Raw genomic sequence first — 17,342 nt, forward strand, 5'->3', positions numbered from 1 at the left:
CATCAACACAAGATTTAAAGCAATTCTACATTTGTGCAGTATCTCATGGTATTTAGTCAACCAAATTCTGGACAACACTGTGGTAACATCAGCAATATCTCAGATGAATTTGAAGCCAAAAAAGTTGGTTGATGCATCAAGTCCAAGTTGCAAGCTCTACCTTGGGGGATCATACATTCAATCATGCATTACCAATTCACAATGTCATCATCCCCCAGAAACTTCTTTTTATCAAAATGAAAATGAACTTTGAGTTTTTCTCTCAGTCTTTCTGGTTGTCCTTGTTTTGTTCATTGATGAATAAAGAAAACAAGACAACAAGAACACCTCCAAGAACTGAAACTCTTTTCCAATCAGCACCTGAGGAAGAGGCAAAAGAATCAACTATTCCCAAACTCAGCAAGCCAATGAAGAAGAGGTAAACATTTTTCCTGGTTTTGCCACTACCACTGTTTTCTGTGTTCACCTCTTTGATCTTTTCCACCTTCTCCTTGGGTTTTTTTTCTTTATCATCAAGTGCCTTCTCTCCAAGGTTCTTGAAGAATAGCCCTTCGTTTCGGTTCTTCTCCATTTGGCCCTCAAACTCCTCTATTTTCTTTTCACTCTCCTCAATCTCTACTCTGTTAAGTTCACTAGATTCCTCAAATGCTAGCATCTCACTCTCTATGTTTGCTGTTATCTGTTCATCACAAATGAATGTAAAAGGGTCATTCTTTAAGTAATTTTCACTTTCATATATATTCTGCAGCATGCAGATTGAATTATGCAGTATTACTGAGATCTCTTGTTTCGTTTCAGATTTCAATTCTGTAATCAGATTATTAACTGATATTTTCCTTTGCAAGGATTTTATTATATAAGATAGATACTAGTGAAATATCTAATTAAAAAAATATTTATTAGATTTTTAATTATTGTAGAATTTCTAACACAATTTTAAAAAAAATAATACATTATTTGTGTTTTTATGTCATGCATTTTAAAAATATATAAATATATGTTTTTAGAAATTATAAATATAGTGTCCGTATTTCAGTTTCTACGTACATCATAACTAAAAAATATTAAAGACTGTAGACAATGAAGAGTAAAAATCATTAAAATAATATATATAAACAAGATTAAAACTAATTATTTTCAAGTATAGAAGCTAAAAACAATAACATTGGATTATAAAAACTAAATAAACTCAAACTTAATCTGGAAAACTGAATCTAATGGTGAGCAAGAAGAAGAAAACATTATGAAGTTTTGAAGAAAACGTGAAGAAGTTGAAGAAGACATACTCTGGCACCAGCTTCATCCAACTCTTTGAGTGCATCTTCTCCGATCTTGTCGAACTCAGCCTTGGCCTCTTCGCCGAACTGCGACAAATACGCAGACCTCTCATCAAGAAAATCGGTGAGGCGAACCTTCTGCGTCTGAAGCATGGCGATTTGTGCCAGAAGCTCTTGGCTCTTCGCATCTCCTTCCGCCGGAGAACCCTCGGAATCGGACTCCTTCGACCTGCAAACGCACCACACGGAACCTCTCACGTTGTGCGGTGGCGCGTGGTGGAACGCGTGCAAGGAAGCGTGAACAATGGGCTTGAGAGCAATCATGTTTTCATGCCTCTGTGAGAGTTTGCGTTATCTTTTAAGGGAATAATAAACAGTTATGCTTCTTGTGTCTATTTTTTATTTCGGTTTTCGGTGAAGGTTTGGATAAGGGATGAGTGCTTTTGCTTTTCATTGGAAATTTGTGACTTTTATTTTATTTGCTTGTTTTTCATTTTGACAAACTCCCACTATAACCTATTTAATATATGAAAAATATTATTTTTATAATTATGTATACTAATAGATGGCTTACGAGAAGAGGGAGAGAGAAGGTAAGATAAGAAAAATTTATATTTGAAATTTAAAATATTATGTTACATTCTTAGTTTTTTATAAGTGGTTTACATTACTTATAATTTTAATTAAAAATAATTTAGTGTAAAATCATTATAATGTGATTCGTCTAAAAGATGATGATTCAACTCAACAATGGATATATAAGATGTGAGTATTTTGTTTGACAAACAATATAACATTATGTAATCTTATTTTTATGTTTAATAGGTATGATTGATAAGCGTACACATCAAGTTAACTCCATTTCACTGAACAATTGTATGTATGTTTATTATATTATTATAGGAAATGTTTCACTGAACAATTGTATGTTTATTATATTATTATAGGAAATGTTTGTTGTTTCCGTCTCACTAAAGAGATTTGTTCAAGTCTAAATACAAATCAACATCAAATGACATTTTGGGAAAAGAGTTAAAGTTGTTTTCTTTGACAATTTCGTGACACAAAGAATATTTCAATATTTCAACTTTGATCTAACTACCTGTCTTGTATGTTGTACACTTTTGTCATGAGATGATGCAAAAGGTTATGTTACATAGGGAGTTAAGTAATAGTAGTGATCAAGAATGTTGCATAGAGAAGAATGAGTGCATTTAAAGTAGGATGGAATGTATTTAATGCAACACCCATATTCAAGTTCATTACACACAAAAAAGGACGTGCATGAAAAGTTGAAGCTACTTAACAACAAGAAATTGTCTTTTGCAGCGACTATCTTCTTCCAGCATCTATATAAAACATCTTATCAAGAAGAAGAAAGAAGATAAGAGGTTGCACTATGTCAAAATACCATCTTGTATTAGTACAACTCTAGCTCCAGGTATAAGTAGTTAAGAAAGGACTTCGTCATGCACAAACTCTTTAGCTTTTCCCATAATTCCTTTGTGAACACTTTATCACATAGGATAAAAAAAAAAATTATGTTATGAGCCTTAGTAATGTTTTTTTGTCCTTCTCCACCATGGCTACGTCAAGCTTGGATCCCTCTTCCAGAGTTTAAGGAGAGATTGTTAAAGTATAGTACCACACATGTTCAACCACCACAACTCAAAATGATTCAAACCAATGAATTTTCAATCTTGTACTTTACGGAAGTCATGATAATTAAATTTTACATTCACCACTTCAGTTTATTATGGAATAGACCAAACAAAATCTAGAAGCATCTACCACACAAACATTAAACAATAACAAAGATGAGACTACAAACAATAAAAACTAGAAGATAAATGAAGTAAGAACAAGAAAGAAACACATGAAAAAATAATATGGTTTAATTAAAATGTTATACATCCATGCATAGATATTACAACTTAAAATTTCATTTTTATAATGAACTCTCACTTAACTCACTCTTAGACAATATAACATATGGACAAAAATTCTAAATTTTATTATTAATTATCATTACAAGTTCCTATATATAGCACATACTTATCATAACTAACTTTCGTGAAACACACCTAACTAAAAAAATAATTTTTCAGAGCATGTTTTCTCAAAACCCTCATTCTTAGATTTCCAAAAATATTTTCTAAACAAATACTTATTAGAATATTTCGTGAAATATATAGAGATTTCTTAGAATGTTTAATTTTTAAAAATTTGTTAAATTTTATATTTCTTTTACCGTTAAACCTTTTTTTTAAAGGCAAAACATTTATCACATTTAAAGATCAAGAGAGATGTGAGAATCAGAAAATTTTGAAGACAACAAGATTTATTCTCCTTCTCTTTTCCTCTTTCCCAAATGTGTGTGTGAGAGATTTTAAATTTTATCTCATTATTATCAAATGATATAAACATAGATAAAATAAATAAACAAATTAAAGTTGATATTAGAAGTTGAATATTATAATGTTATGTAAAAAAACAAATTTTTATTCTGCAAAGTTTTCACTCAAAGTGAATTATTTTAGTGTAACCTAACAATTGCGAGTCTTTAAATATTATATTTTTATTTTAAAGACATAATGACAAGTCATTTTAAATGAAAACACTATTTTGAAAAAAAAATATGATCTATTGAAGACTAGAGTGCTACAAAATGGAAGTAAAATTCTTGAAATAGAGAAAAATCTTAATAAACTCATTTCACAAATAAAGTCTACAAATAAATTGAGTTAGAAATTTAGTTTTCTACAATTAAATTGGCTTGCCCTATATGAAGATTTAAGGTCTCTTTCCATTAACATTTATGTAAATATTCCTTTTAAAATAACTAAAATGAAAAAAACCATAAGTTAAATAATACAATCAAATTAAATTTTGTTTTTTGTTTTCATTTTTTTTCTTTACTCATATTGCAATAAAAGAAAAATAGAGAAGAAGGGTCAAGTCAATGTTGAAAATGCAATTGCCATAGTCTTAATCTTAAATAAATACATTGAAAAACGTTTACAAAGCGTGTGGACTTGGTCCAGTGACCCTTTTGAATGAAAAAAATATTCTTTACTATTTTAAAGCTTTTCCATAATTAAAATTAAGAATTAAAATAAAATTAAAATTCACAACATTTTCTCAAAATTAAATACTATTTCCATTTCTCTTGGTGGAAAAAAGTAAACCCCTCCTTCACTTTCAGAAATCTTTAATTGAAAATACATATTTATCTTATTTAACCTATTTTTCAAGACATAATACTTGTCATTTTTGCAATTTTTTTTACAAAACTACGATAAAATTATTTAAAAATTATAAATCAATATCATATTAATCTTTTCTATTATTTGTTTTAATTTTTTTTTATTGTCTACAATAGAAAGATTTAGTTGGAGCCACTCAATTCTGTTGACATCTACTTGCTCTGTTTTTTCTTCCCCTTTCCACGCATTTTCCACCCAATGAATCAGTTCTTTAAATAAAAAAATTACTTAACAAACAGAGTGAAAGTATCAGCACTGAATGAATGAGTAGAAAGGTTATGGTCTGATCCTAAACATTTCTCTACCAACTTTTCAATTTCCTTCTTTCTTCAGCAGCACACAACTTTCATCTCTTCCATGTCTTTCTCTGATGGTGATGATGAGATGGAGATGGACTTTCTTCGTGATCGGTACGAGGACAGCAGAAACTATGAAGTGTTCTTGAGTTTCAGAGGGGAAGACACGCGTGCTTCTTTCACTTCCCATCTCTATGCTGCTCTTCAGAATGCCGGAATCTTTGTTTTCAAGGATGACGAGTCACTTCCCCGGGGAAGGCAAATTTCACCCTCTCTGAGGCTGGCGATCGAACAGTCTCGAATTTCTGTTGTTGTTTTCTCCAAAAATTATGCAGAGTCGTGGTGGTGTTTGAAAGAGTTGGAGAAAATAATGGAGTGTCACAGAACCATAGGGCATGTGGTGCTACCAGTGTTCTATCACGTTGATCCCTCTGAAGTACGTCATCAAAGAGGGGACTTCGGGGAAGCATTTCGACGCCTTTCGAGCAAGATTTCGAATGAGATTGAGGAGAAGGTGCTGGATTGGAAGCAGCGGTGGAGGACCGTACTTGGTGAGACTATTGAGGAAAAGGTGCTGGATTGGAAGCAGTCCTGGAGGACCGCACTTGGTGAGACTAATGGCTTCTATTCGAGGTTGAAATCCTACGTGACAGGCAACGATGCGCTTCCTGCTTCCTCAGAGTTTTATAGAACATTGTCTCTAAGAATAACATTTTTGAAATTCATAACATGTTTGTAGGATTGAAGAGTTAGAAAACATCGTGCTGAAGAATTGGAAAGAGGAACTTGCTGAGGCTGCTCAGATCTCAGGGGTTGTAGACGTAGATCCAACGTAATAGAAACGCTTCATGCTTTACGAAATTTTACTGAACGTTGTCTCTTTAAAATAATAATTGTGATGTTCATGACATGTATCAAGGGGGAAAATGAAGATTGCTGATGAGATAGACTCGCTCGTGATGCACTGGATGAACGGACTTCGTACGGGTGTTGAAATCCCGATTAGGTGTGTAGTAAAGTATGTGTAATTGAAACATTTCCTGCTTTCAGGTTTTTCCTGTACATTGTCTCTAAAAATAACATTTATGAAATTCCCCACATGTATGAACTAGAGAAATGAAGACTGAAGATAGGACAGACTTCCTCTTGAAGCAATGGAGGGAGGTATTTTGTGAGCCAGTTAGCATCTCAGAGGTTGCATTCTTAGATCCACGGTAATTGAAACACTTTAAACTTTCAGAGTTTTACTTAACATTGTTACTTTTTAGCCAAGATAAAAAGGCTATTGCATCACTATACAGGTTATAATACTAACTAGGTTATATTCTAACCAACCTGTTTCAGTCAATCAATCACATGCAACATTCTTCATATTATTAACAAAAATGCGGAGTAACCAAACCAAACCTAATAAGAAAACCTAAAATGCGGAAGATCACGTCTATATCTGCCAACAATCATAAGCGATACAAGGAGGAACACCCTCCCACTGAGAGAGAAGAGAGAGAACATAAAGAAGAAAGAAACTAAAGTATTATTATTGATTGTATGTCAGCGAAGGTACAATCGAGAAAGATATATATAAGTGGGTATGTATCATAGATACCCAAGCATACCCATACATAACTATGTAATACATCTAACACCTCCCGTAAACTCATGGTGGGATTGGGAACCACCATGAGTTTACCTCGAATGACAAAAAATTTGGAGTCAGACACATGTTTAGTGAGAGCATTTGCAATCTACCAGTAGGGAGATGAACCAGAGAGACACACTTCCGTAGTATGTGATCGCGCACGAAATGTAAATCTAGTTCTGTTTTGGTGCTGCTTCTGGAAACTGACTTCTGTTTGTGAGGACCAGACAATGATGTTAGATCCCATATAAACACTATAACCCGTGGTGGACTTGCGGTCATCGACATCTACTCCTCAGTTAGCGTCGCAAATACCAATAATGGAGGAGGAAGAGTTTTTGCAAAGAAGACTTTCATAATGAACTCTTTCGGCGAGATATCTAAGGATACGTTTTATAGCTTGCCAATGATGATTATGTTGTTGATGCATGATAACGTATGTACTGAGACTGGGAGAGATGCATGTGCCCATCACTAGTGCAAGTAACCTGTATCTCTAGAAAGTGGTGGAGCGGTCCTAGATCCTTCAAAGCAAACAAAGTACTTAGTTCAGTAATAAGACATTGAACCACAGTAGATGATCATCCATTTATGATGATATCATCTACATATATAAGAATAAACATAGTAGATGATGCAAAAAACTTGGAAAAAGAGTTTGCAATGTTGTGCTTAGCTTTTGGAACCAATATTTTGGTGCCTGCTCAAGTTGTAAGTTGCTTTCTAAAGTTTACACACGTGTGCTGGATCACCAGTGAAAAAACTAGGTGGTTTCTGCATGTATTCTTGTTCTTCAACCGATGAGGAATGCATTGTTGATATCTATTTGCCTTATGGTAGTTGGAAGTGACAACATGAGCCAAAATAACCCGAATTGTAGTGTGCTTTACAACTGGGCTAAAAGTCTCGATGTAGTCAAATCCTTCTGTTTGATTAAACCCCTTAGCTACTAACCGTGCTTTGCAACGCTGGAACGAACCATCGACATTGAGTTTGGTCTTGAAAATCCCTTTGCAGTCCACCAAAGACGCTCCTTTAGGTAGGGTTGTTAAAGACCACGTATGGTTCTTGAGAAGAGCAAAGTATTTAGCTTGGAACCATTGTGATGAAGCCACAACCACTTTAACAGTAGCAGGAGGAGAAGGTACAGTAGAGAGGTGACCATAATAGACTTTCGTTTTAAAAATTCCCACCTTTGATCTAGTAGTCATGGGATGATAATTTATTAAAGGTGATGGAGATGGAGATAAGGTATTGTTGGAAATCCCACATCGACTAGAGATAATAATATTTTATTGTATATAAGTGGGTGCAAACCTCACTCCATGAGCCGGTTTTATGGGGTTGAGTTAGGCTTAAAGTCCACTTTGTAATATGGTATTAGAGCCATTTAAAGTCTATCCTAGCGAGTATTTGTTGGGCCTATCGTGCCACCTGCTATCGGACCGTTATCGGACCATTCATAATATGTTGTCCCACGCACGAGCTGTCACTCTCGACGTGAGGAGGGTGTGTTTGCAAACATGTTGCAAAGCAATTATTGGAGGAGAAGAAGTAATATTTTCAATCACAGAAGAATACGGTATTTCAAACCGATTGGTTTTATCATTGTAAGGAAAATCTGTTTCATTGAAAAGCACATGTCAAATTTTACCAGCGAATAGGAAGTGAAGCATTGGCTAACAAAGTCAACCCCATATTAGTAATATGGCGATGTTTCTGTTCCACAGATCCATTCTATTGATGAGTACGAGGACAAGTAAATCAATGACGAATTCCATGTTCTATAAGAAATTGATTTAGACAAACAAATTCCATGGCGTTATCAATTTGAATAGCACAAATTTTATACCTAGTTTGATTTTTGGAAAACATCTTGAATTGTTTAAAAACAGTCGAAACTTGAGATTTAGTATGCATGACATATAACCATGTGTACTTAGAGTATGCATAAAAAAATAGACATAGTACTTGGCACCATTAGAGGCAGGAACAGGGGAAGGTCCCCAAACATCAATATAAACGCATTCTTAAGGTACAAAATAAACAGATGAAGAAGAAGTAAATGCAAGATGATGAGACCTGCCACGCACACAAGCACCACAATGGTACCATCAGGACCAACTTTGATAGCAAAAAATCACCCACCACCAACAACAAATTTCTCAGAAAGTAAAGGAACTAGGTCCCAAGTTTCATTATTTTGAAGCGCACTCTTTTCATCAAGCACAACCTGATGCCAACCAGGTTAAGCTAAGACATCATCTACAAACTTTGGAATGGACACATAAGAAATAAATGAAAGGCAGGTAAAAGGTTGAGATAGTCGATGGTAGCTTAAAGCATTATAATGTGGAGAGAGTTTATGGGTAGAACATATACCTATAGGATGGCAATGGGAATATTAGGTTCAACTATTGGAGCCAGAAGGGACAGAGAATCTGGCACTAGAAGAGAGTTATCCTGTGGACGATGGGAAGACTGACAACTGTAAACTTGAAGAGGTGGTGGAGGAGGAGAATCTTTAGGTACAGTAGACATAATAGGAGGATCAAAGACAACTGGAATGTGTACTTGTTCAGATGGAGATATAGGTGGAGAAGATAAAAACTTAAAATAAAAGGAAAACTCAGAGAAGGTGACATCTGCAGAAATGAAATTACGGTTAAGAGAGAGTGAAAAACATTTATATCCTTTTTGAGGTCTAGTAAACCCTAAAAAAACACATTTGTGTGACCTAATAGATAATTTATCAAGACCAAGACAAAAATTGAGAACAAAACATGTAAACCCAAAAACTTTAGGTGGTAAGGGATGAAGATGTTCATTAGGAAATAAAATAGAATGAGGAATTTTATTCTATAATACTGAAGATGACACACGATTATTTAGATAACATGCACTAAGAACAACATCACCCCAAAAACGTTGAGGAACATCACCATGAAGTAACATTGTACGAGTAGTTTCAACAAGGTGTCTATTCTTGCGCTCAACCACCCCATTTTGTTGAAGAATGCCATGAAATTTCATAAAAGTGGTAAAAGAATGAGAAAGATACCCATGAAGACACGGTAAACTCACCCTACTTTTGGTCTATGTAGATGATATGATTATTATAGGTGATGATGAGATTGAAAAACAAACTTTGAAGGACAAACTGACTGCTCAATTTGAGATGAAGGATCTCGGGAAACTGAAGTACTTCTTTGGGATAGAGGTTGCTTACTCTAGACAAGGCATTAGGCATCTTTATTTCTCAAAGAAAATATATCCTTGATCTCCTCAAAGAGACTGGTAAGTTGGGTTGCAAGACTACTGGAGTGCCAATAGAGCAAAATCATAGGATTGGGAATGATGAAGAAAATCCAAAGGTGTAGAAGACACAATATCGAAGACTTGTAGGAAAACTCATTTATCTATCATACACTAGGCCAGTCATAGCTTATGCAGTTAGTGTGGTTAGTCAATTCATGCTTGATCCAAGAGAAAGACACTTGCAAATAGTAAATAGAATTATTTAGTACTTAAAAGCCTCTTTAGGGAAAGGATTGCTATTTAAAAAAGGGGAAAACTTATCCATGAAAATATAAACTGATGTTGACTATGCAAGAACAATTGTTGATAGGAGATCCACCACAGGCTATCGCATGTTCCTGTGTGGAAATCTGGTGACATGGAGGAGCAAGAAACAAAATGTAGTTGCAAGATCAAGTGCAGAAGCAGAATTTAGAGCCATGACTCAAGGGGTTTGTGAACTATTATGGATGAAGATCATACTCGATGATCACAAAATAAAATATGAAGCTCCTATGGGTTTGGTGTGTGATAATAAGTCCGCCATCAGTATTACACACAATCCAGTTCAACATGACCGAACAAAGCACGTAGAATAGTTTGACATTTCATTAAGGAGAAGTTGGATAATGGTCTTATAGCCACCGAGTACATCCCTTCAAGACTCCAATTGGCATATATGTTTATTAAGGGACTTCTCACAAACCAGTTCAAAGATCTTACTTGTAAGTTGGGAATAATAAATATACATTCACCAACTTGAGGGAGAGTGTTGCATAATTAGGAGAATTATTCCGTAATTAAATGCAGATTTCATTCTCTATTTATTAGGACAAATTTGTTAGTACTTTGATGTGTACAACTTTAATCACCCATTATTTCTTGCTTTCATTACCTATTATTTCTTTTATTAATTAGGTTGTAAACAGTCTATAAATTGAGACTGTAATTACATTTGTAAATAATATCAGAAATACATTTCATCTATTTCTTTCAACTCGTTTATGAAATTGATTATATAAATGCAGAGCGGAGATCGCTAATGTGATAGATTTCCACGTGAAGCATTGTAGGGAGGCACTTTTTGAGGCTGCTGGCATCTCTGGGGGCGCAGTCTTGAATTCCTGGTAATTGAAACATTTAGTGCTTGATCATATTTTCACTAAACATTGTCTCTAAAAATAACATTTATGAAATTCATCACATCTATGAAGCGGAGAAATGGAGATGATATGATTATTATAGGTGATGATGAGATTGAAATAGTTTGTGCTTTCAGATTGCAATGGTACACTTTCTCTTAAAGTAACATATTTATGAAAATTCGTAACAAGGTGGGAGATATTGGACCTCATGAATCATTGGAGGGATAAACTTTTTGAGGCTTCTGGTATTTCAGGGGATAATAAACAACTCTCTTCCAGGTAATTGAAACAGTTCCAGCTTTCAGATTTTTACTGTTCATTATTTTGTCTAAAAATAACATTTATGAAATGTAATGACAAAATAACATTTATGAAAATCATAACATGTATCAAGTAGAGAAATTGAGATAGAAGAGTTGTTGGAGTCTTGGAGGCAGGAACTATATGACGCTCTTCAAAACTCAATAGGTGCTGTTGACAACTCAGCAGGTTCTGTTGACAACTCAGCAGGTGCTGTTGACAACTCAGCAGGTGCTGTTGACAACTCAACAGGTGCAGTCTTTGAATCCAGGTAAGAGGAACTTTAACTCTCTTAAAACTTTTTTATTTTCAGCACTCTTCTATTAGTTGAAATTTGTTTATTATTACAATTGTTTATATCTCTTCTCTCTCATTTTAGGAACCATTTCATGATTTAGAAATTAAACCTATCTAAAATTGCAACTTCTAATAAATTTTAACAAATAGTAAAAAGAAGGCTGGAAAGAGTGTTAAAGAGATTCTCACTACCACTCCTCTTCGAGAGACAGTTGAAACAATTTGTGCTTTCATGTTTTTACTTAACATTGTCTATGATAGTAACATTTATTAAATTCATAACATGTATAGAAGTTTAAAAAAGCTGAAGGCTTATAATCGTATAGAGAGCCTTCTGAATCATTGGAGGATGGCACTCTGTGAGGCTGTTGCCATCTCGAGGTTGGTAGCCCAGCATTACAGGTAATGAAACACCTACTTTCTCCAATTTTTACTAAACATTGTCTCTAGAAATAACATGAAATTCATGATATGTATGAAGAGGAATAAAGGATAACGAGATCAACTACCTTGTGAAGCATGCTGGTGACACACTTTGTGAGGCTGCTGGCATTTCAGGGGTTGTAATCCTGAATTCTGGGTAATGAAACACTTCTACTTTCTCTGATATTTTTTTTAAAGAAATACCATTACTTTATACTTCAAATTTTTATGTGTCACAGTATCATAATGCACAAATTATAAATTTGCAATTAACCTTTTAAATCAACCTCTTTATTGTAATTTTTTCTCGTTAATTTTATCATTGAAAGGTCATGCAGAAACAATCTCATAGAAAGATAAATATTTAAAAGATGAAACCAGGGGAAATATACATGACAATGTAAGAATAGTTATGGTAATTGAGTTCTGATAAATATTATAAACACAAAAATTCAAATTAAAAAATATTTATAATTAATTAGAAAGTAATACTAATGGTTTGATGAAATAATAGTTCTAGTTTATTTAACTGTATTTTCAGGAAATCAAACAAACATTGGTTAAAGTACTAAGAACAAGAGCATGTTTGTTTCATGTTCGTACAAAAATATGTTTTTATAAAACCAAAAAATAAGAACAATTGTTTCAGAGAAGTAATTTCTACTAACAATTCCAAAAATAGTCTTTGTTTAACTTTAGTTTTCAATTACTTATATTCACAGTTGTGTCACTCCAGCTTATTCCCCATTAAATTTATTTTTTCCCATTCGAAAGGATAGTTTGACATGTGTGCTACAAAATAGTTCTTAAAAATCTAAAAAATAAAAAAAAACAGTGCATTAGATGAACACACATTTGTTCAAGTATAACTTTCTACTCAAATTTTCCTTTTATTTTGATGCGCATAGTATGGCTCTTGTTGTAGGAATGAAAGCGAGGCTGTGAAAAATATTGTTAAAAATGTTACAAGTTTGTTGGACAAGACAGAGTTGTTTGTTGCCAATAATCCAGTCGGAGTAGAATCTCGAGTGCAAGAAATGGTTCAATTGCTAGAACAAAAACAATCAAACGATGTTCTACTACTTGGGGTATGGGGGATGGGAGGAATTGGTAAAACAACCATTGCAAAAGCAATTTACAATAAGATTGGCCGCAATTTTGAGGCAAGGAGTTTCCTTGCAGATATTAGGGAAGTTTGGGGGCAAGAAGCTGGCCACGTTTGTTTACAAGAACAACTTCTATTTGATATCCACAAAGAAAACAATACAAAGATACATAACATTGAATCAGGAAAAATTATATTAAGAGAAAGACTTCGCCATAAAAGGATACTTCTTATACTTGATGACGTAAATAAATTACAGCAATTAAATGTTTTGTGTGGAAATCGTGAATGGTTTGGTTCAGGGAGTAGAATAATCATCACAACCAGAGACGTACATTTACTTAGAGGGAAAAGAGTTGACCAAGTGTTCAGTATGAAAGGAATGGATGTAGATGAATCTATTGAGCTTTTTAGTTGGCATGCATTCAAGCAAGCAAGTCCCAAAGAAGATTTTATTGAACTTTCAAGAAATGTAGTTGCTTATTCTGGGGGATTGCCACTAGCTCTTGAAGTCCTTGGGTCTTATTTGTTTGATATGGAGGTAACAGAGTGGAAGATTGTATTGGAAAAACTCAGGAAAATTCCTAATGATGAAGTACAGGAGAAGTTAAAAATAAGCTATGATGGTTTAAGTGATGATACAGAGAAAGGAATATTCCTTGATATTGCATGTTTCTTTATAGGGAAGGATCGAAATGATGTTATACATATATTGAATGGTTGTGAACTTTTCCCAGAAAATGGAATTCGTGTCTTGGTAGAGCGAAGCCTTGTAACTGTAGATGATAAGAACCAACTTGGAATGCATGATTTGCTACGAGACATGGGAAGGGAAATTATTCGTTCAAAATCACCAATGGAGCTTGAGGAGCGTAGCAGGTTATGGTTTCACGACGATGTGCTTGATGTGTTATCAAAAGAAACTGTAAGACCTTCATTTATTATTTTAGTATTTAAAATATATAAAGCTCATGGAAATATACACATTTATGAGTTGGTTATTAGCATTTATTTGTTTAATTGATTGTCACAAGAATTATAAAAATTACTTTGGTTGTGAATTGTTTGTTTCCTCTTAGCTTCTAGAATAAATGAGATTTTTTTTTCTCAGGGTTTTAAAGCTATGCATATTTTACCGTTCCTTTTTTCTGTGATAGGGAACAAAGTTTATTGAGGGATTGACTTTGAAGTTACCAATAAGTAATACAAAATCTCTAAGAACTAAAGCTTTTATGAACATGAAGAAACTCAGGTTGCTGCAACTTTCTGGTGTAGAACTTGTTGGAGATTTTGAATATCTTTCCAAAGACCTTAGATGGCTTTGTTGGCATGGATTTCCTCTAGCCTTCATGCCAAAAAGCTTTTATCAAGGAAATATAGTCTCTATTGAGTTAGAAAACAGTAAGATTACAATGATGTGGAAGGAGGCTCAGGTATTAATTTAGTTTTTTTATGAATTTTCTTTTAATTTTTCTGTGTTTTGTCTTTTCATGTTAAATTGTGGATTATAGGATTTCTTATAGCTAAATTGTTATCATTGACATCACTACAAAAATGGCATATAACTATATATTTAACTTCCCACTTCACTGTTCATGACATTTTAATTGCTTTCATTTATTTTGTTGTTTTTTATCTATTTTTTCTCTATTGTATTTCTTTTCTTGTAGCTGATGGAGAAGTTAAAAATTCTCAATCTTAGCCATTCTCATTATTTAACAAAGACTCCAGACTTTCTGAATTTGCCTAATCTTGAAAAGCTGGTACTCATGGACTGTCCAAGGCTGTCTGAAGTTTCATATACCATTGGTAATCTCACCAAAGTTCTACTAATAAATTTTCAAGATTGTATTGGCCTTCGTAACCTTCCAAGAAGTATCTATAAGTTGAAATCTCTTAAAACACTCATTCTCTCTGGATGTTTAAAGATTGACGAGTTGGAAGAGAGCTTAGAACAGATGGAGTCTTTGACAACCCTTATTGCAGATAAGACTGGTATTACAAGGGTGCCCTTTTCAGTAGTTAGATCAAAAAGTATTGGATATATTTCATTATGTGGTTATGAAGGATTCTCACGCGATGTATTTTCCTCTATCATTTGGTCTTGGATGTCACCAGTAAATAGTCTCTCTTCCCGTGTTCAAACATTCGTGGACATGTCTTCTCTTGTTTCTTTAGATGTACAAAAAAGCAGTTCCAATCAGCTATCATATCTCTCTGAGGAGCTTCCAAAGCTTCAAAGTCTTTGGATTGAGTGTGGCTCAGACCTTCAACTTTCTCGAGATACATCAAGTATTTTGGATGCTTTATATGCGACAAATTCTGAAGAATCGGAGTCATCTGGAACCACATCACAAATGCAGAATGTATTTACATTAATTGAATGCAACTCAAGTTCAAAACGTTTTGAGAAAACACTTTTAATTCAAATGGGAACAAGTTGGGAAATCACACATATTCTGAAACAGAGAATTTTACAGGTTCCCCTCTCTCTCTCTCAAATGCATCTAATTGTATTCTGGTTTGAAAATTTACTTATTTTTTGGCAGCTGAATTATTTTTAATACATCAATTCTATCTGCAAGTGTCTTTTGAACAATTTACTTCTTTCGTGCAAGCTATCATCATTTAGAATACTTTTTGGAAAAAGATCAGAATATTAATTCATGGTAAAATGCGTTTATATCTTGTTATATCATGAATTGTTGAATTTATTATAAGGTGGTATTAATGAATGAATTGATAAACTTTGATAAACTTTCAGCATATACATCTTTACTTTTACAGAATATGACTACAAGTGAGGGCGGTGATTGTTTGCTCCCTGGCAATTGTTATCCAGATTGGTTAACCTTCAGCAGCAAAGGTTCTTCTGTGACTTTTGAAATCCCTCGAGTGAATGGGCGTAACTTGAAGACAATGATGTGTCATACCCATTATTCTTCCTCTGAAAATATAACTTCAGATGGGCTAAAAAATTTGTTGGTGATAAATCACACAAAGACCACCATTCAGCTTTACAAGAGAAATGCATTAGCGTCGTTTGAAGATGAGGAGTGGCAGAGGGTACTATCAAACATTGAGCCTGGAAACAAGGTGCAAATTGTTGTTGTTTTCTGGAGCGGATTAACTGTTAACAAGACCACAATTTATCTTATATATGAGGGAATTGATGAAAAAGACCATGCACCAAATCTGAATGTTCCCAGTGATGAATCTTCTCCTCGAGTGGAATCCATGGAGGACTTGAGGGGTGTTTCCGTTAAAAGCTTAACTAAAAGCTTATTGAATAAACTCTCATCATGTACATACTGTTGTAAATTAAAATTGGAAAAGAAAAATAAAGGTTAAAGAGGATGGTGAATGGATGTAAGGTTAAAGTTGTTTATTATGGTGACTGCAAGCAAACCTTCTATTGGTGCTACTTTTTTGTTCAGTCATGTTGAAAGCAGATGCTATGCTCTGCACAGGACCTTGATCATTTGTCCACAAATTTGCACTAGTCTTTTATTTATTTTTGTGCTTTATTTTGTTAAAATACATATTATAATATTTTGAAATGTTAAATTTTGGCTTTGTTTAAATATTAGGAGAGTCCAATTTCATGATTTTAAATTGGTAAGTTCTTCTTACACCCAATCTTTCTGAACACACTACACTTTTAAATTTCTGGAAATATCTTTCATTCTAGAAATGAAAATCTGAAATTGGAAATAATACATTTCAGAAAAGGAGATGCTGAGGAGATTATTGTGTTTTGAATAAAAATTCAGAATAGAATTCAAAAATCAAAATCTCATTCTGAAAATATAATTCTGCAATACAAAAAATTTGTTTTGGAAAAAATAATCCGAAAACATATTGCTTTTGTTGGACTGATAAGAGATAGGGCAATTACGCATTCTTTGTTTCTTCTTGTACCTCTATAATTTTTTAAGACCGTAGGGAAATTACTTTGTAGCCAATGGTCTTCTTTCAACTTCTTTGTGCAATCGACCATACTCTCTCAAAAAATAGAAATGATTTTCAAAAGATGTAAATTGATTTTGCACACATGGTTTTGAAAACAAGAGTGATATTTATAGAATTCTAATCTAAGTTATTTTAATTAATTAAACCTCTTTAGTCAATTATAACAAAGTCTAAGTTTTAACAAATTAAAGCTTCATTTTAGTATGTTAAAATCATTTGTAAGTAATTTTAATTGATTAATTTGTTATTTAATAAATTAAAACAAAGAATTTAAAAAAACAAATGAAATCTTCAAAAGACAAATTAAATTTTTAAAACACATATG

The 17,342-nt window shown here is 33.5% G+C and overlaps 2 protein-coding genes across 6 annotated transcripts; one reads left to right on the top strand and one right to left on the bottom strand.

The window, feature by feature from the left end:
- Positions 1-13: 13 nt before the first annotated feature.
- On the bottom strand, positions 14-1,771 carry LOC137819730 (uncharacterized). The gene is made up of 2 exons (XM_068623684.1): positions 1,287-1,771; positions 14-679 (listed from the first exon to the last, which is right to left on the bottom strand). Exons 1-2 carry the CDS (start codon positions 1,599-1,601, stop codon positions 263-265), a joined length of 732 nt encoding a protein of 243 aa, XP_068479785.1. The 5' UTR covers positions 1,602-1,771; the 3' UTR covers positions 14-262.
- Positions 1,772-4,776: 3,005 nt separating this feature from the next.
- LOC137819729 (disease resistance protein RUN1-like) lies at positions 4,777-16,629 on the top strand. 5 transcript variants are annotated; one of them, XM_068623679.1, is made up of 13 exons: positions 4,777-5,472; positions 5,579-5,671; positions 5,759-5,857; positions 5,952-6,053; positions 10,804-10,902; positions 11,110-11,199; positions 11,318-11,491; positions 11,809-11,919; positions 11,999-12,097; positions 12,866-13,970; positions 14,203-14,478; positions 14,716-15,525; positions 15,833-16,629. In XM_068623679.1, exons 1-13 carry the CDS (start codon positions 4,901-4,903, stop codon positions 16,394-16,396), a joined length of 4,194 nt encoding a protein of 1,397 aa, XP_068479780.1. In that variant the 5' UTR covers positions 4,777-4,900; the 3' UTR covers positions 16,397-16,629. The 5 variants fall into 5 exon arrangements, with proteins under 5 accessions (XP_068479780.1, XP_068479781.1, XP_068479782.1 ...); XM_068623680.1 differs by having other exon boundaries at positions 5,759-5,845; XM_068623682.1 differs by having other exon boundaries at positions 5,351-5,447.
- Positions 16,630-17,342: the final 713 nt, after the last annotated feature.

This window comes from Phaseolus vulgaris, chromosome 10 (genome assembly GCF_000499845.2).
Source record: "Phaseolus vulgaris cultivar G19833 chromosome 10, P. vulgaris v2.0, whole genome shotgun sequence".
Taxonomy (NCBI): domain Eukaryota; kingdom Viridiplantae; phylum Streptophyta; class Magnoliopsida; order Fabales; family Fabaceae; genus Phaseolus; species Phaseolus vulgaris.